Source organism: Mustela putorius, unplaced genomic scaffold (genome assembly GCF_011764305.1).
Source record: "Mustela putorius furo isolate JIRA1106 unplaced genomic scaffold, ASM1176430v1.1 tig00003863_pilon_pilon_pilon, whole genome shotgun sequence".
Classification (NCBI taxonomy): Eukaryota; Metazoa; Chordata; class Mammalia; order Carnivora; family Mustelidae; genus Mustela; species Mustela putorius.
In genome coordinates, this window is record NW_025422015.1 from 28,060,825 (window position 1) to 28,087,182 (window position 26,358).

A 26,358-nucleotide genomic window follows, 5' to 3' on the forward strand; every position below is an offset into this window, starting at 1 on the left:
TTATAACTTATATATGCATAAACAAATTTATAGATTTTAAATTTATTTATAATTTTATAAATAAATAAATTTACTTTATAAATCTGCTAAGCAATACACGCCACATGTACATTATAAAAGAAAATGTCACCGAATCATTGTAGCTTCTATTTCTTTTTTTTTTTTAAGATTTTATTTATTTATTTGATAGAGATCACAAGTAGTCAGGCAGAGAGAGAGGAGGAAGCAGGTTCCCCACTGAGCAGAGAGCCCAATGTGGGGCTCGATCCTAGGACCCTGAGATCATGACCTGAGCCAAAGGCAGAGGCTTTAACCCACTGAGCCACCCAGGTGCCCTGCAGCTTCTATTTCTATAAGAGACTCTCAATTGTCCAGTTAAAATAACTTGAACAGGTGTTGCTGACCCAAGATTTTCAACTGCTTTGAAAATCAGCTTCTCAGGCAAACCACTCCCCGCGGGATTGGGCTGAAGCTCTCCTCCTCCTCCTCCTCCTTCCACCTTCTTGGAATCCCTACACTAGGACAGCCAGGAAAACATGGGCACGCAAGCATATGGTTCATCTGCACATCTCATACGGAGAGTCTCAGTATTTGCTCTGTATTTGTTCGAGGGGAGGTTGGGAGAAATGGAATACCGTTTTTTTGGTAAAATATACATCAGGTATCCAGTGACCTCTTCTTTTGTGCTGTCCCATAACAAAACTCTACTCCCACATTAAATGTGAATGAGCAACGCAGAATTTTCTAACGCTATCACAGGGGAAGCTAGGATGGCATTTATATGTTTCCTGGGCCAACATCATTAGAAGAACCTCTTGTTCTAAGTTTCCCCTCCTCAGTCCTCAGGCAACTCCTTCTCTCACATTCTTTATTTTTTTGTCCCTCTACGACTAAGTTTCGGTGTGCCCTTTCCACCCCATGTCCCTCTAGATCCCCCTGACCCTCTCCAGATCCCGGTCACTCCCCTCTCCTTGAGAGGAGCAACCCAGTTCTATTCCCGCTTCTGCGTTTACAGTGACATAGCCTGACTCCTCAGTTTAATGATCATCTCCAGGATGTCAACATCAGGAATGACACTGAAAGACAGTGGAGCAGTACTGAGACCTCTTACTACCATCTCAGCTCTTCTTCAATTTGGGGAGCTTTTATGAGAAGTTATAATACAATTTTTAAAAATGTTAATTTTTTATAAAAAGTTGAAATGTTCACCCCCCCCATTACACCCTGCAGGGTCATACATGATGGTATTTACTCAACACCATTCATTCATCATTTCCCCATAAGTACTGACACAGTGCTATCCACGAAAGAGCCATTTTCTAGACACTGGTGATATGACCATAAAGACAACAGTCAAAGACCCTGACCAGAAGGACTTTAACGCTCACTGGGAGAAAAAGAAAATAATTATGCATAACGTTAAATGCCACAGGACTACAGAGAAAAATAAGGCAGAATAAAGGAGATAGTAACAGGTCACATTTGTAAGTGTAATGTGTGTGTGTGTGTCTATGTATATACATCTATATATTAAAACTTTACATTTGTGCCTTTTTTAAAAATTAATATTTAAAATGGCAGGAGCAGAAATCTACAGTTGTCATTAGAAGCTTTTCAGAATACAGAGAAATCTCCAACAGGCTGCTAAGCAACAGACAGCAGAATTTTCAGTCCTGCCATCCAGAACACACACCTCTCTCCATGGTTTTGCATTCCTTCAGCACGGCTGTGCGCTAACAGCTAGCCTCCAAGCTACGAGAGACCAGAAACGAGATCTGCTAACTGAAGAGATTAGCGCTGCGGCATGTTCCCCAAAGGTTTATTAAATTATTATGAGAGAAGTCATGGGAACATCAACAAAAAATTTAACCTGTTCATCCTCAGAATGTGTCCAAACAATAAATGTTGCTTTGTAGGTCTGCTATGCACATCGTTAAGCTTTCATCTGAGTAAATAAAGAAGGACCAAAAGAGCAACCATTTAAAATATTTACCCCCCGGGGCACCTGGATGGCTCAGTGGGTTAAGCCTCTGTCTTTGACTCAGGTCATGATCTCGTGGTCCTGGGATCAAGTCCCGCATCAGGCTCTCTGCTTAGCAGGGAGCCTGCTTCTCCACCTCTCTCTGCCCGCTTCTCTACCTACGTGTGATCTCTGTCTCTGTCAAATAAATAAAATCTTAAAAAAATAAATAAAAAATTAAAAAAAATAAATAAAATATTTAACCACTTTCAGGGTGCTCTAGTAGGTACAACTTGTGCTTCAGAAAACAACTTTGCACATGGGCCAGATGTCCAAAATTCTATCAACTTATATTTCTAACTTCAACCTACTCATCTTGCCTTAGCTCCAGCAAGCTATTTTTAACTTTGAGGTAGGTGGTGTACAAAACCCAAAGAATTTTTCAATAAAGGAATGCATTAAAGGTAGTAGCTTGACATCTAACAGCTGTAACAAAAATAGGGCAGTAGGTTCACAGAGGAAGGACTTTGGTTCATTCACCTGCTTCCCTGTCCCCTCGCTCAGCACTCAGAGTGCGCGATGCATATTTCAGGAGTAATTAATAAATGAGTCTCACTTTGTTTTAACAGGACCCAAGTAGGGTCACAAGCACCTTGCATGCATTGTCTCAGTAGTCACAAAATCCACAGGGCAGCTGCCACTTTCACCACTTTGTAGATGAGCTAGTTAACGAAGATGACTAAGAACGGATTGAAATGGGACATGAATCCAAATTTTTGTGACTACATCCATGCTCCCCACCCCCAGGCTAGAGTCCCTTTACAGGACACAACCTTGCTTTTCCTTTCATCTAGTTTATTCCTCTTGGCTTCCACTCACAGGACCACAGTCTCTCCCCAACTGGAGGAAATAGTATATAGTAATCGAGTAAATGGGAAATACCAGCCTCTGGAGTAAAAATTTAGGACCTGCATTTGAAAATAAAAATACCTAACTGACTACAAACTTCCCATATTGAGACAGGAACAGCGCCTTAATACATGGCTACGTACCTCATCAATCCACAAGGAGAGTCTTGCCTCCAGTGTGCTAGAACAGTCTTATTAAAACAACATCATCAAGGGAGTACTGTCCTATCATGTCTGTTGTATTCTATTGGTTAGAAGTAAGTCACAGGTCCTGCCAGAAATCTAGGGGGAGGGATTATACAAGGGTGTGAACACCAGAAGTCCGAAATGCCTGGGGTCATCTGAGGGTTTGTCCACCACAAGCGCCAGCAGGGGGGCCCATGAGTTAACAACAGAACTGGAAACAAGGCGTGTGCATCAGAATCATCTGGATGGTATGCTAAAACACAGATGTCTTATGTCTTACCCCGAAGTTTCTAATTTAGCAGGTCTAGGGTGGGAATTTGCATTTCTAACAAGGCATTTCTTTCCAGGCAAGGCTGGTGGTGCTGGTCAAGGGATCACCCTTCAAGAACCTGTACCCTAGCCTGTCCAAGCCACTCCCAGTGCCGCCTCCCAAAGTGGCCAGCTGTCAGTCCCTCAGGATTAGGAATGTACATCCTGATAGCACGGTTGCCCAAGGAAGGCACGTGCAAGCCTGGTAACACACACAAGGCTTTTTGGGCAGACACTTCTGGAGTCCCAGGTATCCAGAGGGTGGTCTAGAAAAGGAGGCATAGGTTCTAGGTGGGCCTATAGACATTCTCAACAGGGCTCAGACAAAGGCTAAAGCAGGGCCCTCTAAATTAATAGCTCAGGACAGGGGTCAAGAATTGTGAAGGGTCAGATTTTACCCTACTTGCAAGCTAGCAAATTAGCCTGTCAGTTTCAAAGATCGTGGTGAAAGACACAGACGCCTGGATCAAGGGGAAAAAAAGAGACAAGTATTCACAGCAATAGCAATGGCCATAGTACATCATTGCATCAGTTCCCTGAGCCCTAATTGCAGAAGGGTGACGTGAGGAGGGTCAGGTGTTGCCTGTTTACACAGTGGGATGTGTTTCAGGAACTTAACACTGAGATTTCGAGGCCCTGATTTCATAAGGTGGCTGCTAGCCCATCGGCCCTAGACCTGATCCAGAGGGAGACCTGATCTTTATTATCCCGGACAGTAAATCAATCTGCCCATAAGGGAGAGTTTCTACTTTCCAAGGCCACCTGCTATGCAAAACATTCCTGAAAAGATTGTGCAGAGAAAATTAGCTGTTAAGGCCTTTGCTCAGAGGATCAGTTGTGCAGAAACTTGAGAAACCAATGGAGGATGGTCTCCTGACCACAGGGGTCCAGTTGCCAGGCCTCAGGGTAACATTGACTGGCAAGAAGATGAGGACACAAGCCAGCAAGGTATTCAAGGAAGTTTTTGAGGCAGAAGGATCAGTAAATTGAAAGGCGCTGAAGACCAAGTAAAGAGAATTAAGCAGGAGGGCATGGGGACACCGAGTCAGGCAAGTCACAGGGGAGAAAGTGGAATATAGATCACACAGCATCCCTCCTTTCGGCTGGTGTCAGGATTCTGCCCTTCATTGTGAGAAAAATGAGTTATTGCAGAGTTTTGAAAGGAGGAGTGGCACGGGACCAAATGTTTTGAGAAGATCACTTTGGTAACCATGTTGGAAATGGACTGAAGATAGGCAAGGGCCAAAACAGGGAGCCCAGCTAGGAAAGTCTTGCAGAAACCAGCTGAGATGATGGTAGCCTGGGCCAAGGCCCTATCAACAGAAGGGTGGGAAGTTGTTTGACTGGAGATGTATTTTGGAAGTGGCTCTGGCATGACAGACTAAATATGGGTTATGATAGGGAAAACCCGCCCAAGGCAAAAACCTCTCAGGCTTTGGGCTTCTGCATTTGAAACAGGGTTGCCATTAACTGACAAGGGGTTAACTTAGGGAGAACTAGTGATATTTTGGAGGAAGGACATCAGAAGTTCAGTGGTAGTCATGTTAAGTCGAGATACTTATTAGACATTCATGCAGACATATCAAGTGGGTAGCATGAAGTTGAAGGGAATCTGAAATTCGGGAGCTCTTAGTGTTTGGATGGAATTTTAAAACCATGAGTCCTGAGCAACTCACAAGAGAGAGTGCAGACAGAAAGCAAAGAGGTTGAGACAGGGCTTGTGCTGGTAGGTCAACCAAGATGAGGCCTGAGAACTGATCACTGGATATTTATTTTAAGACTGAAAGCTAATTGGGGCACCTGGTGGCTCCGTCTGTTAAACAACGCTTGGTCTCAGCTCAGGTCACGATCTCAGGGTCCTGGGATTGAGTCCTGCCTCAGGCTCCAGTATTTTCCCCTCCATCGCCCCCTCTCCCTGCCCCGCTTCCTCCCCTGCTCACACTGGCACAGGCATGTATGCCTGCTCTCATTCTCTTTCTCTCTCTCAAATAAATAAATAAATCTTTAAAAAAAAAAAAAGATAAATCGTAAATAATTTTTTAAAAAAGAGGAAGAGCTCGTTCCCTTTTTCCTCAAATCAACTAGAACCCAAATTCAAAGCTATTATGGGACCTTTATGCCTCCGGCAATATAACAGGTCCCATTACATTCATCTAGAGTATTTATTTTCCCTCAGCCTTGGAAAAGAGCTGAGTAGAAACACAAAACTCTACGAAGGACAAAGGCCAGCTCCACAGAGTTGGGCACAGGGCATCACTGGAGAACAGAGGGCATCAAACAGAACACTGGCACCAAGTTCATTCCTTTCCAGAGCTCAGATCTCCACAGGAAGGTAGTTATTGTACCTGTGTATGTTGTAAATTCCTGGCTCCTCGCAAACAAGCGTATTTAACTATAAGTTCACAAAATGTGGGATGAAGCCAAACAGAAATGGGTTTATACGCCGTTAAGGAGATGACAGGCCTAAATGAAGTCGCTGTTGCTAAACTCTACATCAGCAAATCAAGACGGAATACCTAAGCTAACTGCAGTCTCAGCCTCGTCTAGCAAGGTAACCTCTAAGGAGTAAGGCTTGAGTCAGAGCTCAGCGCTAGTGGGGTAATCTGACCCATGGACCTCTTCCGACCCCCACAGATGGGGAAGGTGACCTTGCCTGAAACAATCCACTCTTAGCTAGAAATTTCCTTTTTCTTTCCCAACCCCTTCTGTCTATAAAAGCCTTCCATTTTATACAGCTCCTCAGAGCCCCTCTCTGCTTGCTAGCTGGGATCCTGCCCAATTCATGTATTGTTGAAAACACAGCAATGAGATCTTCAAATTTACTCAGCTGAATTTTGTTTTTATAATAGCCTCCCTTAGCAAAGGTCTTCAAAAGTTATATCTGTATCTGATTGTAAGATTTGGGATAATGATGTGGAGAAGAAAGGCAGAAAGAAAAATAATTAACTTTTCTTATAACGCATACCCCATTGACAAGTACTTGAGAGGGCAAAGTGACCTTCCTACCCGAACTCAAGTGCCTCAATGTTAATGCCTTGCTAGAGGCAAAAGCCAACCTGAGCTTGACATTAGTCTGACCTCCAAGATCCCGGAAGTCTTTTTTTTTTTTTTAAGATTTTATTTATTTATTTGACAGAGATCACAAGTAGACAGAGAGGCAGGCACAGAGAGAGAGAGAGAGGGAGGCAGGCTCCCTACTGAGCAGAGACCCCCACCTGATGTGGGGCTCGATTCCAGGACCCTGGGATCACGACCTGAGCGGAAGGCAGAGGCTTTAACCCACTGAGCCACCCAGGCGCCCCCCCACCAGGAGTCTTCTTTAACGTCTGAAAATCCCTTTGGAAACTTCCTTTACCTCTATCCACCTCCCCTGCCCCGCCCTCACCAAGATATAAGTTAGCAATCACCTTCCAAGCATATGGTCCACGACCTAAAGGGTCTCACGACCACAAGTTTACCAGAGAGTAATAAATGACCTTTAAAGGTCCTGGAAACCTTGCTTCCAAATCCCTTAGAGATCTACACTATCCCTAATCTCTCCCAACTTGAAAGTGTATAACCAGTCACTCCTTACAACTCTAGTGCAGCATTTTTTGTCCACGGTCATGTCCCCGTGCTTTAATAAAAACACCTTTTTTGCAACAAAGACGTCCCAAGAATTCTTTCTGAACCATTAGCTCCTAGACCCCAACATTTCACATCAACAGCAGGATATAAAAGGGTAGTGTTAGATACCACAGATCAACTATTTGCTCAGAACTCTTTAATGAAGAAAGGAGCTACCCCATAACGTAACTGTTGAGGAGAACAAAGGCAAGAGAAATGTAGTGGAAATTAAATTTCCTTACAACTTGAGACGAGCTGAGTATGACTGACATTCCTCACAGAACCCATAGCTGCCTTAATGTTGATGTTTCACTAGGGACTAAAAGCAGCCTTACCTTGAGGTACCAGACCTCCAGGATCCTAGAACACTTCTTTAACATGGAGAAATCCTTTTAGAGACATACGTGATCTCTACCCACCCCGCAAAACTTTAAATTATATGAGTCACTCCTCACAGTCACAGTGCAGCTGCTTCTGCCCACGTCCTGTCCCTGTGCTAGAATAAAAGCACCTTTTGAACCTAAAACGTCTCAAGAATTCTTTCTTGACCATTGTGCTCAAGGACCCTGCATCAATAACCAGAAGAATTTACTTGGGGGTGGGGGGAGGCAGGCAATACTGTGCTGCCAATACTTCGCAAAAGCATCCCTGAATCTCCTTTCAGATGTGTTTTCCATCTGCTTATTGTTACCCAATCCACCTTGCTTTTTTTCCCCTATACAATATTTGCTTTTCAAACATATTAGATTGTTTATTGGTTAAATACAAGGCCTTCCTCTCTGGTGGGTGCCAATACAATTTCTGGCCAGAGGGGCCAGGCTCTTCTCCAAGGTGCCAAAGAGTATGTTGAGTGCCCCTGTGTGGCACTGCCAGAAAGTAACCACCCACCTTCTGGCTGCTGGGTACTCCCCCTAGCACGTTCTGCATGCAGATCTTTCAAACTAGCAAGATCACATTTCAAAAAATTTCTGAATGTGCGTTCTTATTTCCACACATTCTCGAAAGTGCTGCAGTGGAAAAAAATGCAAGGTCTAATCCTCACAATATGCTTCCTTCTTTCAAGGCCCGTGTCCTGGAGAGCGCGCTCTGGGGATCTGAGGAGCAAACGCCACATAAATGAACCCTACCTGGTACACAGAAGGCCCATGACAAAGAGGTATTTTCCTTGCCCACAGTGCGTTTCTCGGCCTGGGGAAATTGTGAGGAACCGAGGATCTTTTGAAAGAAACTTTGCAGGAAACATAGATATGTTGAAACTTCCAGGAGGGGCCTTGGGGTGTCAAAAATGGAATTATCAGAGGCCTAAGACTGCACTTTCTTCCCGGTCTTCCCTAACTCTTAAGTAAGGGAGCCATCTTTCCATGATGCCTTCAGGTACAAAGGAATCCATCTTGGAAGCCAAAATGGTGGGAAAATACAGACAATGTTCTTTGTAGCTCTCATGATTGCTACTTTCAGTATGTGTGTGGTAGGGGGTGGAAATCATAGGAAAAAAATATCTGACAGCTCAAGACTCGGAAATCAAGAGATCTGAAGAGATCCTCTCCCACCACCCAAGCTTTTTCTTTTGAATGAATCCACTCTGCTTCTAAGATCCTTCATGAGGCGCTTGCTCGCGATTGACAAAAGAAAAGGCTAATTATAAGAAAAATGCGTTTTGCAATTTTCAAGGGTTTGGAGGATTCTATATTTTAGATACACATCAGGAAAATGTAATTCGTAGGGTACAAATAACCACAGGTAGATTTGGAGATGAGGCGTAACACACACATACATTTTCGGCACGCGGTACATTATCTGGCCATAGCACAAATAGCTAAGTGCCAGATTGTTGTCTTTGGGGAAGGAAGCAATATGTTGGTGACGAAAGGGTATTCTTGAAGATTTGTGGTTGTATTTTGGGAATTTCATCTCCTCTGCATCAAAATGCAACACTTATAAACGACTCATGCTGTGAGAAACTATTTAAAATTTATCTTTCCTTGAGGACCCAAAGCTTTCTTGTAGACAACTCAAATTCATTTAAAAATGTTCTGCGGCCTTCCCTGGTGCATTAAGGATGATTCCTAATTTAATACATATATTTTAAATAAACCGCACTGCATTTCTTAAACTTCCAATGGGAGATAAAATGACGGGCTTGAACATCCACAGTTTGGGATCACCCTCTCGGTGCTCCCCACAGCATCCTACCTCAGTGAACGGAAGAGACAGCTTCCAGGTGTTGGGGACAATTCAAGACCTGCAGTTGCAGTGAACATGTGCACAGATGGAGAGCAAGCTGGGGGGGACAGCCGAGGCTGATACCTTCTTTTTTGGCCACTTTAGACCACAAAAATTTAACAAAGAAATTGCTACAGTTCCTTAAGGACAAACCCACTGCCTATTCATTTTTCCCACTAGGTACCTTGTTAATGTAGGCATTATGCAAAACGGCTTGGGAGCCAGCTAAATAAATGAAACGTATTCGCGTTAACAAGTAATAATAATATTGGGGACACCGTAAAGATCTTTCCCTTTTTGGTGTTCCTTGAGAAACTAGTCCTTTCAGCCAGCATCCTACTTTCGGGAAACAAACGTGCAGATCCTAATGGCTCTCAATTATTCTACAGTCCTGAGATTACGGATATGAAGGAACACCAAGTGGAGTTAACATCTCTGAAGCATTCCATATCTGAAGTGTCTTTGCAGTTAATAATAAAATTCTATACTGGTTCTAAGCATCACATGGCTTGTGACTTACAGAATTCATCTTGAAAGCAGAACTAAAACAGTAGGTTGTTCATACAGGAGCACCCTACCACCCCACCCCACAGTGTCCCCGGCCCCAGCTTGCCATATTATGGGGCTTATTCTTGCAGACCTCAGGAGTTCTGGACATATTCTTTCATACCTAGACCCTGCTCATATGTAGGATAGACAGTGCAACTAAGTACTGCCCTTTTAAAAACCCCCTTGACCGTATGAATATAAAGCAAAATCTATGATTTGTAACTCTGCACATTGACTGCTTATGCATGCCAATTTAAGGAGATGGTACAGAACAGTAATTAAAATCCCAGTGTATGAAGTCACACTTCCAGATTTCATATCTGGGCTCCAACACGTCCAAGCTGTATGAGTTAGAGAACGTTGGGTAACTACTCTGTCATTCAGTGTCCTCATTTGTAAAACAGAAATAACATTACCTTCCTCAGGATTTCATTTTATTTATTAAACAACACAATTTTGTAGTGTATAACATGGTATCTGGCATTAAAACAAAAAACACCATTAAAATATTATTGTTATTGTCCCCCTCAGTGTGAGTCAGTTCTAATCAGCATTCTAGTATTCAAAAACTCCCCCTGGGATGGAGATGCGCGATCTCATCAGTTCTGTGTGCATACACACGGGGATGGCTCTTCCCAGAGGTCCTCCCTGAAAAGATGACTCGTGTCAAATTCATCTTCACCTTCTGCTGGCATATGCCATCCCGCACATGACCTCGGGGCTAGTGTAGGGGTGAAGTGGTGAATTCTTCCTTCCACACTTAATTTTTCTGATCTTAATTTCCGTGTCTACAAAATGAGTTAAAAATAATGGTATCTGGGTGCCTGGGTGGCTCAGTCGGTTAAGCATCTGCCTTTGGCTCAGATCAAGATCCCAGGGTCCTGGGATCGAGCCCCACATCAAGCTCCCCACTCAGTGGGGAGTCTGCTTCTGGCTCTCCCTCTGCCCCTTTTCCCTGTCCCCCTGCCAACCCTTGCCTCATGTGTGCACACACGTGAGTGTACTCCCTGTCTCTCTCTCCCTCACCCTCTTGCACACTCTCTCTCTCTCAAATAAATAAATAAATAAAATGTTAAAAAAAAAAGTAATGGTATCTATCCCATAGTATTACTATAAGAATTCAATAAGATAATGCATGCAAAGTTCTTGGTCACTAAAAGCAACAGCCAACATTTGTTTAGTATTTATCATGCGCTAGGAACTGTTTTAAAGCATTTCGCATGTATTAACTCATTAAATCCTTGACACAATCCTACAACATGGCTACTATTATTATTCTCACTTTAAGTATGGGAACACCAAGGCCCAGAGGGATCAAGTAAACTTGTCCCCCATCATATTAATAGTGAGTGAGAAGAATGACAGAACTAAAATTCAGGCAGTTTGCTTGGATTCTGGAATCCTAACTATAACATCTGTTGCCTTTCAGTAGTAAGTGCTTGTTGGGTATTTGTTATTACTATAGTAATCAATAAATACGTGTTGAAATATTTAGCAAATCGATATTTGCCAAGGCACTTATTTATTATTTACTGCATCTCACCAAGAATCAAATCTGTCACAGGCCACAAAAATGGACTCTCCTGCTTATAAGTTTTTTGAAGCAACTTCTCAGATTCTACCTACCCAAAGTATTAAGAAAACAAGAAGTATATTAGGGCAAAAATTCAAAATAGGTTCCAATATACTCTAATATCTACCATTTTTATGATTAGATTTTATAAGAACTTTAATTAAAATAACAGTAGAAGTTTGCTGCAAATGACTGACTAATTATGGATGCAATACTCCCTATATTAACACTTTTGGAGGGAAAATAAAACTACAGGAGGTAGCTTTGAAGGCAGTAAGAATACTCTTAATAAAAAATTTTTAAAAATCATAACTTAAAATATGTAACACCTACCTCCCATAGTTTGAGGTTTATGATTATAGCCCCTGAAATATCCAAAACAAGTATTTTCCTCGAGTAATGTGATCCCTACACTATAAGAGACTTAGCCTGTTGCTATTTGGCATGGAGAAGAAGGATTATTTTATTGTTTTCTAACAAAATAATGTACTTTGTTTACAAAGCAAGACTTAGTCTTCCATGCAATATTAAGGAAAAAGGATATAATTGTATTCAGTTTTCTACTGCTTCATTCCTTGCCTCATTTTCTGTTTTGATACTTGTTTATTTTCATTCACCTGTTTCTAATTTAGATTATCTTGCTGTGTTTTTTTTACACATGTATAAACTGCTGTAAGTTCTTCCTGGAACATGATGGTATCAATAAATGTCCTGTGAACAAAGTATAATTATAATGGACGTTATATATGATATTTTCACTTTATGGAATTTGGAAACAGGTAAGATTTATCTGACATTTATAACTTAATGTCATTTACAGATCTCTGAGAATCCTCCTGAGTAGACTCTCTGAATATAAAAAATAATTACTGTAGTAGGCTAAATAATGACCCCCAATGTATCAGGTCCCCATCCTTGGAACCCGTAAATGTTTCTTTATATGGGAAAGGGGTCTTTGCAGATGTGATTATTTAAGGATCTTGGGAAATGGAGATTATCCTGGATTATTCAGATGAGCTCTAAATGAAATCGCAAGCATTCTTATAAAAGACAGAGAGAGATCTGACAGAGAATGCAATGTGACCTCCAAGGCAGTGATGTGGCCAACGAACGCCAGAGCCACCAGAAAGAAGCTGGAAGAGGCAAGGAATCACACTTGATCTTAGCCAAAAGGCCGAGAAGCGATGAGGCAAGGAATCAATTCTTAGAGCCTCTAGAGGAACAAAGCCCACCTGACAGTTCAGTTGTGGTCCAGTGATAGTGATTTTGGACTTCCAGGCTTCTGAACCGTGAGGATAAATTTCTGTTGTTTTAAGCCACTAAATTTGTAGTAATTTGCTACAGCAGTCATAGGAAACTAATAAAATTATTTTCTAAAATTATTTTTAGAGCAGGGGAAGGGCAAGGGGAGAGGGAGAGAGTCTTAAGCAGGCTCTGCACGGCCTCAGAACCCTGAGATCATGACCTGAGCCGAAATCAAGAGGCAGAGGCTAAAGTGACTAAGTCACCCAGGCACCCCAAAATTAATACAATTATTAACTTAAATAGATGCAAGTGTTAAGTGAGAAAATTTTCCTTTTAACATTAAAGACACTCGGAAAGACAAAAACAAAGTTATTTCCTAAAGTCATGAAATCTTGAAAGGTAGTTTAAAAAGATCAGGAATTTTTATTTCAAAGAATTGTCATGTTTCACAAAAATGCTACATTCCTAACCAAAGCCTCTCTCTAATATATCATTTTTATTAATGCAAAATTCTCTAGTACCAGGAAAGCAACTGAGAATGCTGGCTTCCTGTAGGCTTGTCATTCCACACTGTTCTCCAGCTCCTTCTCATTGGATCATTCTGTGCATAATCCCAACTCTATGTTTTCTGTTCTGCCGGCTTCCCAGAATATCTTTTTATTCTGCTGGAAGTAATCTATTATTTTATAAAGTCAAGGTACATATTTGCAGAATTTCACTTATGGAAATTTTTTTTTCACTTATGGAAAAATTTCTAAAAGACCTTGCTGCTGCATTTACCGAGCTATCCATACAAACCATGTTTAAGCACCTGCAGATCTCCTAGGAAGTACAAGGGAACATCCCAGCGGCACCGCCTACTTCATCTCACTCAATTTTGCTTGTTTCTAGATCAAGAGGCAACAAGATAAGCCATCCCCACTCGAGGTAATTCTAAAATAAACTGTGCCGATGATAGAAACTCACCCTTAGGAAACCAGATGAGTCTCTAAGAATCTAACAGGCAATTCATTTGACCAGAAACATGTGTCAAGGGGTAAGATTTTCCCATTCATCTAAACTATAAACATTTTATGAAATGTTTTCTTAAAGAACTTAATAGGTCTGCTGCTTAAATGACCCAAAAAAGTCTGAAAGTGAAGAACTCCAAGTACTGGGAAAATGAGGATTTAAGAGGCAAATTATCATCCATCTGGTTGTAAAAGTATAAAGTTAGAGTCACCTTCACACCCATCCTTACAGGTCCATTCCAAATTAGCTGATTTTTCATCCTAAGTAGTTCTTAAACCTGTTCATTTCTCTCCTCCCTGGCTGGCCATCACCCTAGTCCTGATCTCCAGAGGATAACTTCACTTGCCCTTTATCTTGGGCTCCTCACCCCTTCAGAGTCCACCCACTCATGAGAGGGAAGAAAGAGTGGCAAAGAGGGTAGGGGGGAGATAAATGGGGACTTCAGTTTTAGTTTTCCCTAAAAATGGCAGGCCTTGAGTGGGGACAGGCAGTCACCGCACGGGCTCTGCTACTCACTGCCTACTTGATGTTAGAGGAATTCACATGCTCTGCTTCTCTCCTCTCCGGAGCACGGGAATGAGAACACGACCTTATGGGCCTGTTTGAAGCAGTGAGTCAACAAGTGGAAAAGGCACAAACAGAAGCAGGGACATGGTAAACAATCGTCACTATTTTGATTATCACCTACTAGGCCAGACTTTCAGGCTCTCACGGGCACTTTGTGGCCCTCTTTTATAACATTAACACAGCTGCGATTTTACACTTTATTTATTAGTAATTATCAAATTAATGTCTTTTACTTCCTCTACTATAAATGTCATGAAACAAAAATCAAGTCTGTGTTTGCTTCCCCTAGCACAGTACTTGGCAAAAGGAAAGCACTGGGATATTTGGCAAGTAAATCTTTCAAGTAAAGCAAACCAACGACACGCATGGCTCTGACCTGTAGTTTAGCTGTCTTAACAATTCAGATGAGTCTTTCTCCAATCTCAATGAATAACCAATTACTTGGGAACCTTTCAAATACACCCATGCCCAGGCCCCAATCATTCCATTTCGACTGCTCTGGGATCGGTATTTAACATTCTGCAAATAAATAATTCTTATCTGCAAGGCAGGCTAGAAAGCTCCCGTGTTGTTCCCACCTGCTTCAGGTCAGGAGAGAAGGCCTCCAGACCAACCACTGCCTTTGAATTTGACCAACAATCCCTTGGTTGAATTCTCCTTTCCTATGAGATAATGGGGAATAAAAAACACTGGAAGCAGCAGCTTTATGGGCAGGATCTTGGCTGATGGAACACACCAGGATGGTTCGTACTGTTCAGGCAACTGTAATCCTGGCAGCAAACCTGCTGGGCGACTCCAGCCAGGCCCAAGCACCCACCAAATCCCTTTCATTCGGGAAAGGGTCTGGAACCTCTTCTTACCTTTATTTTGCCCTTTTTTTTTTTTTTTTTTTTTTTTTGTTAAATTTCTATTTTAAAAGCCATCACAGTATTTCTTGCAGTGTGGAAGAAAGGTAGTGATGATTGTTTTAAAGGCTAAAGAGGGCTGAACTCCGCATCCCTCCCTCCTTGGTGGTGTTCCCAGTGTAGACTCCACGGTCATTGTCCTTCCTCACCAGACTCCAGCTAGACATCCGCCCACCTCTGCTTCTCTCTCCATGTACTCCCCTTTTCGCACAGTTTCATACGGATTCCCTACCCCTGGTCCCAGTATGACCCCAAGACCCGAGGCTGCCCTTGGTGACGCCGCCGCCGGGGCTCCTACAGCGGGCGACCCCAGGAGCCGGGATCGAGGCGGCCGGACTGCGGCCCTGGACCCTGCGCGCCCCGCCCGGCGAGGAGGCAGAGGTTGCTCCCCGACCCTGGGAAACGGGGGCACACGCGTCTATCGCTTGGAGATCCCGGGCGGGTAACGCTCTCCCTCCTGAGAAGGCAAGTCCGGGCTGGGCAAGCCCCTGGCGCAGCCGTGAGCCCCGGGTCTCCGCGCAGCCCCCACCCCAGCGCGCGCCGCCCAGCTCGAACTCGGGACGGGACGCCAGCCCACGGCTCAGGCCAAGAGGAGTCGCGCTCCCTTCCTGTTCCCCCAGGGGCAAGGGGAACGCCTCGCGGATTCCAGACCCTGCACAACAGGTCCTTCGGGCACTCGCGAGGTTGGGAACGCGGGGGAGGGGGAGGAGGGGGCATTGGCTGGGAAAAGAAGTCGAGCACTCTGTGGGCGCATTTCCAGCGGAGAGACCTCTCCACTTAGCATCTCTGCTGGCCCCAGCCTCACAGCAAATCCCGAGTTTGGGGAGCAGTGATTTATCCCGCAGGCGCGGGCAGGAGCGGAGAGTGGCGGACGTGTGAGATGGCACCCATCCGCTCCGTCCGAGAGCAAAGTTACGTGGTGCCGGGAAACGCCTCTCTGAGCGCCAGGACGCGACCCTCAGGACGATGGGCGACCACTCACCTTGTGCCTGCGCCTCCATGGTGGCCGTCTTCGGACTCCGCGCCGCGGGGCTCCCAGGCGCTTCCAGAGAAGCAGGCGGCGGTGCCCGGGCTCGGAACGCAGCTGGCCCCGCCGCACGCGTTCGCCCTCCCCTGCGCACTTGTCGCGAGCGCTGCGTGGAAGGGGTGGGGGACCGGGGGCCGCCTGCACTGCCGCTGTGGTTAGCGCCGCGGCGTCCAGTCCACCTGGCCGGGACCACGCGGGGAAGGAGCCCGCCGCCGGGCGCCACCTGCCGGCCGCTCCGCGCGCGGCACCGAGGGCGCCCACCCCTGGCCGCGGGCGCCTTTCTCAGGCCCTGCCAAGGCCTGACCCGGCTGTAGTGGGTCCTCGAGCCCAGGGGGCCAAGGGCAGATCCCCAGGGAGGGAGGAAGGAGGGTGCATTTGGATTTAGCACCAGAACCCTAGCTCCTGATGGAAATACGGAGTTTGGATCCTGTGACCCTCTGTACTCAATATTTTTGTTACATGATCAATATAAAACCTTGTTTTATGTGGGTTTCTGTTTAAAGATAACGTATTTAGGTATTGCTGACTCATGAACTTTGAGCTCAGGGCCGTCATCATTAGAACTGACACCTGAGTGAAACCCGGTGAGCTTACTGAACTGACCAACATTTCACGTGAGCCATTTTAAATAGCACAATCAGTCCCCTCCCCTGAAAAGCACAAAAATGGTGTATCTGTAGTGTATGAAAAGGGCACTTGTTTACTGAAACAAGAGAGAGCTTCGCCTTGTTTGACCTCAGCTAGAAAGGTAGGCGCGCCTGCCAGCCCAAGTTTCCCCGGGCTCTGCCTAAGTCTGGAATGACTTAATGAGGAAAATTCACAGATATGGAGTGTGCAAATAATAAGCATCAACTGCGGGTATATTTTCTAATTTGGAACCCATAAGCCCTTCCTGTAGGGTGAAGCAGTCACATTTTCAGAGAAAGACTAAAAACTGACAGTTTCATTGCAAGCCTGGATGGCTCAAGTGGTTAAGCATCTGACTCTAGATTTCAGCCCAGGTCATGATCTCAGGGTTGAGAGACAGAGGCTCGAGTGGGCCTGGTGCTGAGCATGGAGCCTGCTTAAGATTCTCCCTTTCTCCTTCTGCCCCTCCCCGCCTTGCTCTCTGGCTCCCTCTCTCACACACTCTCTCTAAAACAAATAAAATAAAATAAAATAAAAAGTTATCAAATAAGCAACTAACCAGTAGGTTCTATTTCATCCATACTCAAGTTAATGTCATTTTTGTTTGAAAAAGGTATATCCATGATTTTTATGGCACATGTAAAAAACATGTCCGTGTTTTTTGTTATGTTAAAATGTCCCTGCTTTGTAATTGTCGACATAAAAACTGCTCTGCAGAACACCAAGCACAGGGGTTTATGTGACTTCTGGTGATAGTGACCATGGGTGTACCAAGTAATGAGTCAGCATCACTGATTAAATCACTTTCAGATTCTGTTCAGTTGTTCTGGTCCTCTCTACCCTGGAAATTAAGCACCAGGATAGGGTTGATTGTAAAAAGGAGCTGAAAATAGTTAATGACTTTCCAGCTTGGGTCATCTAACCTTTATCTACATTATGACTCATTTTTCTGATGTACAAAATTTTAAGCTACTACCCCCTTAATGTATTTTATCATTTTTATAATAATAAAATATTGATAGTCATTCAGAAATAGTAATTGAATTTATTCTCTGTGCCAGGGACTGTGCAAAGGATATAGGTCAAGGACATGATCCTTCCTCCCCAGGGAGTTCATGGTCTGGTGAAAAGGAGAGATAAGCTGATACTTTATAAAGTAGTGCAGTGGGAGGGAAGCCAGCGTGCTTATAAGCAATGAGGAAGTTTCCCTAACTCAGACCCATGAGGAGATAAAGGAAGGTTTCTGCGAGGATATTTGCCTCAGCGGAGTCTTGAAGGAGGAAAGAATAAACAGGGTAGGCTGTGCTGGCCCCCAAATAATGGGTTAGCCAAGGGAGACTGTGGTGTTTCTTTCCATTTCCTTGTCACTGATGGTGGTGATTTTCCTTAACTTCGTAAAGCTTGGTAAAACAGCCATCCTGACCCTCTTGTGTGTTCATCTCCAGCAGCTTTTCCCCGGGAAACAAACACAATGGATGGGCATTTGATTAAGTCAGTGAAATCCCGGTTTGCCCCTCTAGAACTGATCTTTCTGCTGATGGAGTGAGAATCTTAAATGTCCAAAGGGAAGCTGTATTCAACAGTCTTTGCTTGAACCAGTTCCGGATCACTCCTTACAGAAGCTGCTGAGGGGGCCTGTGGGCAGAGGAAGAGGAAGGGGAAGTGGGGAAGAAAGAACAGATCAAGTGTGCCGCTCTGGCCTGGGAGCCTTATTACTACACGGAAGGAGAACATGGGCTTTGGGTCTCCATCATTAGATCTGAAAATTACTAGCTGTGTAACCTGAAGGTAGTTTCCCAGCCTCTCCGTGCCTGGACTTCTGCATTTTGTGACAGGATGCAATATGAGCTCTTAATTGATGTCTTCTTCCCCTCCAAGCCCCCTGGAGGCCTGTGTTTTCTGGAGCAGTGGTTCCCAGCCTTCTTATGTATCATCCCGCAGCCAGAGGCTTCTGAGCATTCCCAAAAGCCGGGCCTCACTCCCCAGATACTCTGATTTGATTTAGTTTTTGGAAAGCTCTCTAGATAATATGAATACGCTTCCAAGATTGAGAAGGACTGTTTTAGAAAATGTCCCCTGCAAAGATGAAAGGCACTAAATTCTTAGCTTTTAAATTAAAAAAGTTGCCACCCAGATTAACAGAAAATAATGAAAATGAAATGGGAACAGGCAGAGCAAGGACTTTTTTTTCTTTCTTTCTTTCTCCCCCCCCCCCACCCCCCTCCCCGCACTGCTCCCTGCCTCCAGGGGAACTGGGGAGGGGAGAGAAGTTTGATGGAGAGTTTAGACTTGGGTCTATCTATATGGGTGTCTCTTACCCTTCCCTTCCCTACCCTCATTAGAGCAAAGAAGATGGCCTTGACAGTCCCATTGAGAAATCTGATGGCCAGATCGTTTTAAGAAATGTTAGAGACAGACTGGATATCACTTTGAATTTCCCACCCTTTCAAGCAGAGTAGGAAAACATCTGGGAGTTCCCTTGTGTACCATGGGGGGAGGGTGGATGTCAGGGGAGAGGGAACCAGCTAGTCAGCCACCATTTCCAGGAGACTGAAGAAAGCGAGGCTCCAGAAGGGAGGGAAGTAGTACAGCAAAATCCCTTTGGCAGGTGAGAGGGAGAGGCAGGGTCTGTGTGGGAGCACAGCCTGACACAGAACTGCTAGTGTCACCCACATCGTGCTATGTACAGGCAGGGCAAGAGGAAGTGCGAAGAGTCTGGTGAGGCATTGCTCACAGAGAGGGCTGGGACTGCCTTCTCCCCATCTCTGCAAACTCCCCAGGCTTCAGGAGGACTGGAATGTGGTTCCTATACCACTCCACTTGCCAGGGAGCTGGATGTGGCAGCCATAGGAAATTAGTGGGCTATGGTCTTGCCAGGGCCATTGAAGTAGAAACCCAAGAAGTGAACATCAGAGGAGTGCAGTGCGAGGCCCTCAGCTGGGGTCCACCAGGGCCCTCAGCTGGGGTCCACCAGGGTCCACCAGAGCCTGAATGTCTCATCAGTTAAGTATGAGTCATTTAGTCTTACCTCATCTTCTCAATCCCCACCTTACACTCCCCAAAGAGGAGCTGGTACCTGGAAGGGAAGAGGTCGGACAAATCAGACTAACTTTTTCTAATTCTCTCTTTCTCACACACATAAACACACACACACACACACACAGAGAGAGAGAGAGAGAGAGGTTTTCCAAGCAGTGCTGAGGGGAGAAGAGGTTTACTTTGAGACTGAGAAGACTAGATCATATGCCAACAGGACAGTGATCTAATAACCAAAACTAACAGAAATGAATGAATCAGAGCCAGCTGCCTGTGAAGAAGCCATGTCAACCAGCTGAGGGAAAAGTAATTAGAAAAGTATAAAGAAGTCATGTTTATCCCCCCAAACCTTGTTACCCTCAATAAATTGGTTACATTATATAAAATTCTTCACAAAAAAACCCATTGGACACATTTTGCTTTTTTCTAAGCTCCCCTTCAAAATTTCTAGAGGTAGTTTCTGGATCCATAAAATACTCATGGATGTTCGGAGGACAAAGAAGGGACACATCACTTGTTGTACTCTCAAGTTCCTACACAGGCAAATACTAAAGCTTACTCCTTCAGACTTTCAAACTGCCACATATATAATCATGTTTAAATCTCAATCTCTAAGACACATTGAAAATGTATTCGTTTTCTGTGACCTTAACGCAGGGCTTGTCCCCCTCGGCACTGCCGGCGTTTTTTACTTGGTAATTCCCTGATGTGTTGGAGGGTGTAGGAGAGAGTCCTCCGGCTCCCTCGCTAGCTGCCAATAGCAACTCCTCAGTGGTGACTCTAAAAACTGTCTCCAGACAATGCCGAGTCTCCTGGAGGGCAAAGGGAGAGATGATGAGAACCACGGTGAGAACCACGGTTTTCACTCTCCTTTGAAGACGCAGAATCGTGATGAATGAAAATCACTACCCTGTGTACTATGGTGAGGCCTACAGTGTTAGGATACCCCTGAGCTTCATCAGGAAGAGGCTTTTTGCCTCTCCTTTCTACATAGAAAGTCTTGTCTCTTTCTGTTGTCATCAATCATTCCTAATTTACCAGCTAAGCAGAGACATTGTCTAAGAAAGGACTAAGAGGGGCTTTACCTTATTCCTAAAGAGAAAGGAGAACGAGAGAAGGCAGAATGAATGTTGTGGCTATTGCTCTGTAACTCTGGATAAGGAAAGTACTGGAAGTTTTTTCTGTTTTTGAGGTTAAATTAATCCATTATAGGTTCTGCCCAAGCATGCACTTGACCTCAGAGTGACAGTGTTCTGAGCACAAACTGATATCTCAAGAGAAAGGCATCAAAGGGGATTGGGAAGCCATCACTTAGATGGGCCTTCAGGTTGGGACGAGACCAGAGGACAAAAGGAATCTGAGATGGAGGAAAGAAGGTGAGGCCTGCACCAGTCTTTTTGTGATTAGCATTTGGCTTTCTTAGGATCCAGAACCTAGAATTTGCAAAACTGGCTCTTTTCAGGCTACTTGCATTTCTTTGGTTTATCTTTTGGAATTTTTTTTTTCCTGCTTAGTGTTTATTATGTTTCCTTTCAAAAATGTTCAACTCTTTCAGTAGCACTAAGGGAAGGAAGAAAAGGCATGTGTTGTCAACAGGGCTCGACCAGCACAGGACATGGCAGGAGTGATGGAAACAAGAGAACTCCAAGAGAGACGCTCAAAGGGACAGAAAGAAAAGATGACGGCCTCTACCACGCGCTCTACTCCCTCACCCCTCGGTTTGCTCATTCTTTAGAGGATTTTTGACTTATTTATTCAAAGGTGCAATTTCCTTACAGCTTGTGGCTAATTAGTGGGCTCTTGTGGTTAGCAGCTGTGTTTCCAGGGCTGCCCTTGTCAGAGCTTGACCTCTACATAAATGGATATTACCACACTATTCTTATAAAGCAAAAACAGAAAGTCAGGTGTCATCCAGTTCTTTCTCAGACACAATGTACACTTCTGGCTCCATTGTTGATGAGTGACATTGAAAAATGAGAGAAAGGTTAAGTAGAACATCTTAAAGATTTTTTAAAAAGATTTTATTTATTTATTTGACAGAGATCACAGTAGGTGGAGAGGCAGGCAGAGAGAGAGAGAGGAGGAAGTAGGCTTTCTGCTAAGCAGAGAGCCAGATGTGGGGCTCAATCCCAGGACCCTGAGATCATGACCTGAGCTGAAGGCAGAGGCTTTAACCCAGGCGCCCCTCAAACATTATTGATAAGGTCCTTAGGGATAGTGCCTCCTGGCTCGTTTACTCTGGTAAGCAGAAGTCTAGGTGATACCTTGACAGCATATATCCATTGTGCATATTACAGGACAGATTATAAGCAACACTGCAAAAGACAAAGGACTCTTTAGTTGACCACAATAGTTACTTTCCAAGATTTCAGTGACTTTTACACTCTGAATGAATCTAAACTGGGTCTTAAATAAATGCAACGGACAATACAGACCGATCACAACAACCGTGCCAGAGGTCAGTATGATTTCCCGAAGGAAGCCGTGGTACACCAGCTTATGTCCAATTCAAGGACCTGGCTTGGTAGGTGTTCATGTCTCAATTACGCTCCAATCAGAAAGCTCTGGGAGGGATGTGAATAAGTGAATAATGTTAACATTTGGTTTTTCCATCTATAACATGGAATGGAACGATTTAAATTTGAATTTGAAAAAAGGCATATTGCCCAACATTCCTACAGATTTGTGGAAGAAGGGAAAAATAAGCCCATAATTAATAACTAGTCAAAAGGGCCATTTTGGAACTATTCAAATGTTTTAATATTTTTTTTTAAAGATTTTATTTATTTGACAGAGAGAGAGAGAGATCACAAGCAGGCAGAGAAGCAGGCAGAGAGGCAGGCGGGGGCGGAGTGGGAGGAGCAGGCTCCCTGCTGAGCAGAGAGCCTGATGTGGGGCTCAATCCCAGGACTCTGAGATCATGACCTGAGCCTAAGGCAGAGGCTTAACCCACTAAGCCACCCAGGTGCCCCCCAAATGTTTTAATATTTAATATTCCACTATTGAAACTTCTCAGTGAAGACTAGTAGGGAACATGGACTCATAGAATTGTGCAGAGAAAAACATTTACTTGAAACTTCCTCTTAGAAGTTCTTGTTTTTGGTAGTCAATCCTCCTTATCTGTGAGGGGAAACCTATTTCTCTAGAGAACTTTCCTGCAATAAGTTGAAGCAAATTGTATGGGAAAAATTAGTAAGCCAAGTCCATCCCGTGAAGTATTAAGTCATAACTAACTTGGGAATTATCTACATTTTACGTTCGCTAATTCCAAACGCATATTCTATGTTAAGAAAAAATCTGTACATTTTACTTTATTTTAAAAGATTTTATTTATTTATTTGTTTTAGAGAGGGGAAGAGAGAGTGCACACATGAGGGGAGGAACAGAGGGGGAGGTGGAGGGAGAAAATCTTGAGCAGACCCCAGACTGAGCACCTAGCCCCATGCAGGGCTTGGAGCTGGATTTTACCACCCTGAGATCATGACCTGAGCAGAAACTAAGCAACTGGCGCTCAACCAACTGAGCCAAGTGCCCCAGTAAATTTTATTTTATTGCTCATGTATACAGGGTTGTTATAAGTTAATTTCAAAGCTGAAAAAAGTTGTTTAAGTATGAAATAATCATGTTTTATTATGAAAATCTGTGAAATGGTTTTTGTATATTTTTACTTTTTTAAAAGATTTTATATATTTGAGAGAGAGCATGAGAGACAGAGAGAGAAAAAGAGAGATCAGGAGCAGAGGGGAGGGGTAGACAGAGAAGCAGACCCCTTCTGAGCAAGGAGCCTAACGTGGGACACGATCCCAGGAGCCTAGGATCATGACCTGAGCTGAAGGCCAATGCTTAACCCACTGAGCCACCCAGGGCCCGGTTTTTATAGTACATTTTTAAAAGTTCATCTTTAAAATTTAAAAAATCCAAGCTTTTTTTAAAAATAATATTTTAAGTTTCTGATTAGGAACTTTGAAAAATTTCAACTTACACAGTTTTTCCACCTCATGTATCAAAATTAATTCAATGGAAATTAAAATACCAAATATTTTTAAGCCAAGAAAAACTAGAAGAAAGTTATCACTGGCTATTCATTAACTTTCGAGGTTTGAGGACTACTTTCAAAGTTCAGATGTGAAAGATATTAATCATAAGGAAAAAGATGAACATATTCGGCTTCCAAAATGAAAACTTCTACCCATCCAAAATAACCCAAATTACCAAACTGGAAATTAACAAGAAGGACAATAGGAAAAGGGATGAAATGTCGAGACTTGAAGAGACCTATATAGCTATAACCTTTGTACCAAAACCCAACAGGACAGTCCTAGGAAAGAATATTATGCAAAATTATTACTATCAATGCAAAAGTTCTAAATAAAAGGGAGGCAAATAAAATTCAATGGTGTATTAAGTGTGTGTGTGTGTGTGGGAGTGTATAATACATTGTCAATCAAGATTGAACAAAGAAATCCATGGATAATTGAACTTCAGAAAATATAATAAGGAAGCCAGTATTGTAGCTAGCTTATACTGGTTTGTGAGAGCTGACTCAATTTTTCAGGAAATAGGAAAGGATGTTATTCAGGGAAAAGGAAAATGAATCAAGATGATAGGTCAGAAATGTAGAATAGAATGAAAAATAGTGAGTAAGAGTGGTAAAGCACAATAAATATTGACTGTATACTACAATAAAAAGTAATGTTCTTCAGGGTTTAGCATACATCTGGAATTTTAAAATACTGCACAATTATATGTATGTCAGGAGTTTCAATGTTCTAAGTTTCTTAACATTGTCTGAGAAGAGAGGAAATCAGCACGGACATAAGAATTTTATAAGTTAAGGATGAATAATTTAGTCACCTACAAATCAAGACAAGTAGATATTAGCCCAAGAAAATGGAAAGGTAATTCAAGAAGAGCAAATAAAAATGCCCAAGAAATCAATAAAAAATACTCAAATTCACTGGAAATCAAAGAGCTTCAAATTACTATCACCACAAGAAACTGTGGCACCTGCACCAACACCTACCAATTGTGTTGGCAAGAGGAAGAGCACTGTGAACCCGCACCCAATGCGGGGTGAGTTTAAATTTGCATGGCAGCATTCGTGAACAATTTGGTCATATCTAGTAAAGTTGCTTCAACCCTTCAAATAGAACCTCATAAAGTAAAACATAAGCTTTAATCCATCAAATCCATACCTAGATCTACACCTTGAACCTGGAAAAAACCTTGTCCATATGCATAGGTAGATAAGCATAGATGCTCATTGCTGTATTCATTGTAACAGCAAAATTTTGTAAACAGCCTTAAAATCCACCAACGAGACACTGAGTAAATAAATGTATATTTGTATGAAATTACATATATATATACACATACACGTATACATATGTATATGTGTAAGTATTTGAAGCTACACAATATGGTCAAATCTCAAAAATATAATGCTGAGCAAAAAAGCAACTTGCCAAATAGATACTGTAATCTCTTTCTCTCTTTCTTTTTTTTTTTTTTCTTTTAAAGACAGGCAGACTGAAAAAAAAAAAAGAAGAAAAGAAAGACAGAATATCACATGCAACTCCTCATTTGGATGTGTCTAGAATCTTGGAAGTTTGACCTCTCTACACTGTTCTACAAATGGACCGTTAGAGTTTGTTTGGAGGTTCTAGTAGGGCGGGGATCACAGCTGCTCCTATTACGTTGACCACTGATCCATCCTCTATGTGGGAAGGTGGTGGTCTTCCACCCAGTGGGTGTATTCAAGAGGAATGGGTATGGATGGCTGAGGAGGCAGGGGAAAGGCGCCTAACCAGCCAGGTCAGCGGAATCAAAGCTGGCCATCGGTGGAGTGACAGATGTCACAGCCAGATCACCCTCACATCCATTAATCTCTTTTCTTTGAAGTTTGAAAATGTGTGAAACAGTGCTCTGTAGGATTGATGGATAAAGGCATATTGAAAGGTGTAAAGGAAGTCTAGGAATACAATGTAGAAAATTCAGGGTAACATGGAAGAAGGGAAGGGAAAGGGGTCAGTTAGAGGTACACAGGGCTTCAGTAATTTCTGTAATGTGTTATTAAAAACATGTGACACAGCATCGGTAAAAATGTATGAATTTGATAGAACTGGATGGTAGACACATGGGATTTATATTATACTTTGCGTTTTTCGCTGTTATTTTTATGTTACATAATTAAATAAAAGTTTTCAAAAGAGGATGGCAGATCAGATGAGAGGAGTTATTGTGAAAATGGAAAGCAGTGGAGAGAATGAGAAATAGGTAGAATGTGAAAGGGTGAGATGTGGTATGGGGTTATGTGTGGGGAAGAGGGAAGTGCAAGCTTCTTGGCTTCTCCCAGATCTCAGACTTCCAAGACTGGATGCAGGGCGGTATCATTCATGCAGACTAGAACTAACCTCAAGCCACAGTTTTATGTTTTCTAACTGTATGGTCCTCTTGCTAACCCAAAGCCAACGCCCTGTGAGGCGGGTGATAAATTGATGTAATCCTTTCGATAGTTAACATTGACCTGGTGCCTACTTAGGAAAATCTACCCTAAAATCCTTTCTAGGGGCACCTGGGTGGATTAGTGGGTTAAAGCCACTACCTTCAGCTCGGGTCATGATCCC

General features: G+C 43.2%; 1 protein-coding gene across 10 annotated transcripts in view; it reads right to left on the reverse strand.

The window, feature by feature from the left end:
* Positions 1 to 16,278, reverse strand: part of TPD52L1 (TPD52 like 1) — a 98,633-nt gene extending 82,355 nt beyond the window's left edge. For 9 of the 10 annotated variants that reach the window (XM_004740129.3, XM_004740126.3, XM_013063361.2 and 6 more), the window contains exon 1: positions 16,025 to 16,278. In XM_004740129.3, the coding sequence (XP_004740186.1) occupies positions 16,025 to 16,043 (19 nt within the window). In that variant the 5' untranslated portion in view covers positions 16,044 to 16,278. Of the gene's footprint in view, positions 1 to 3,012; positions 3,124 to 16,024 lie in introns of those variants that run through there. The other variant, XM_013063369.2, reaches the window with a different exon arrangement.
* Between the last annotated feature and the right edge of the window lie 10,080 nt (positions 16,279 to 26,358).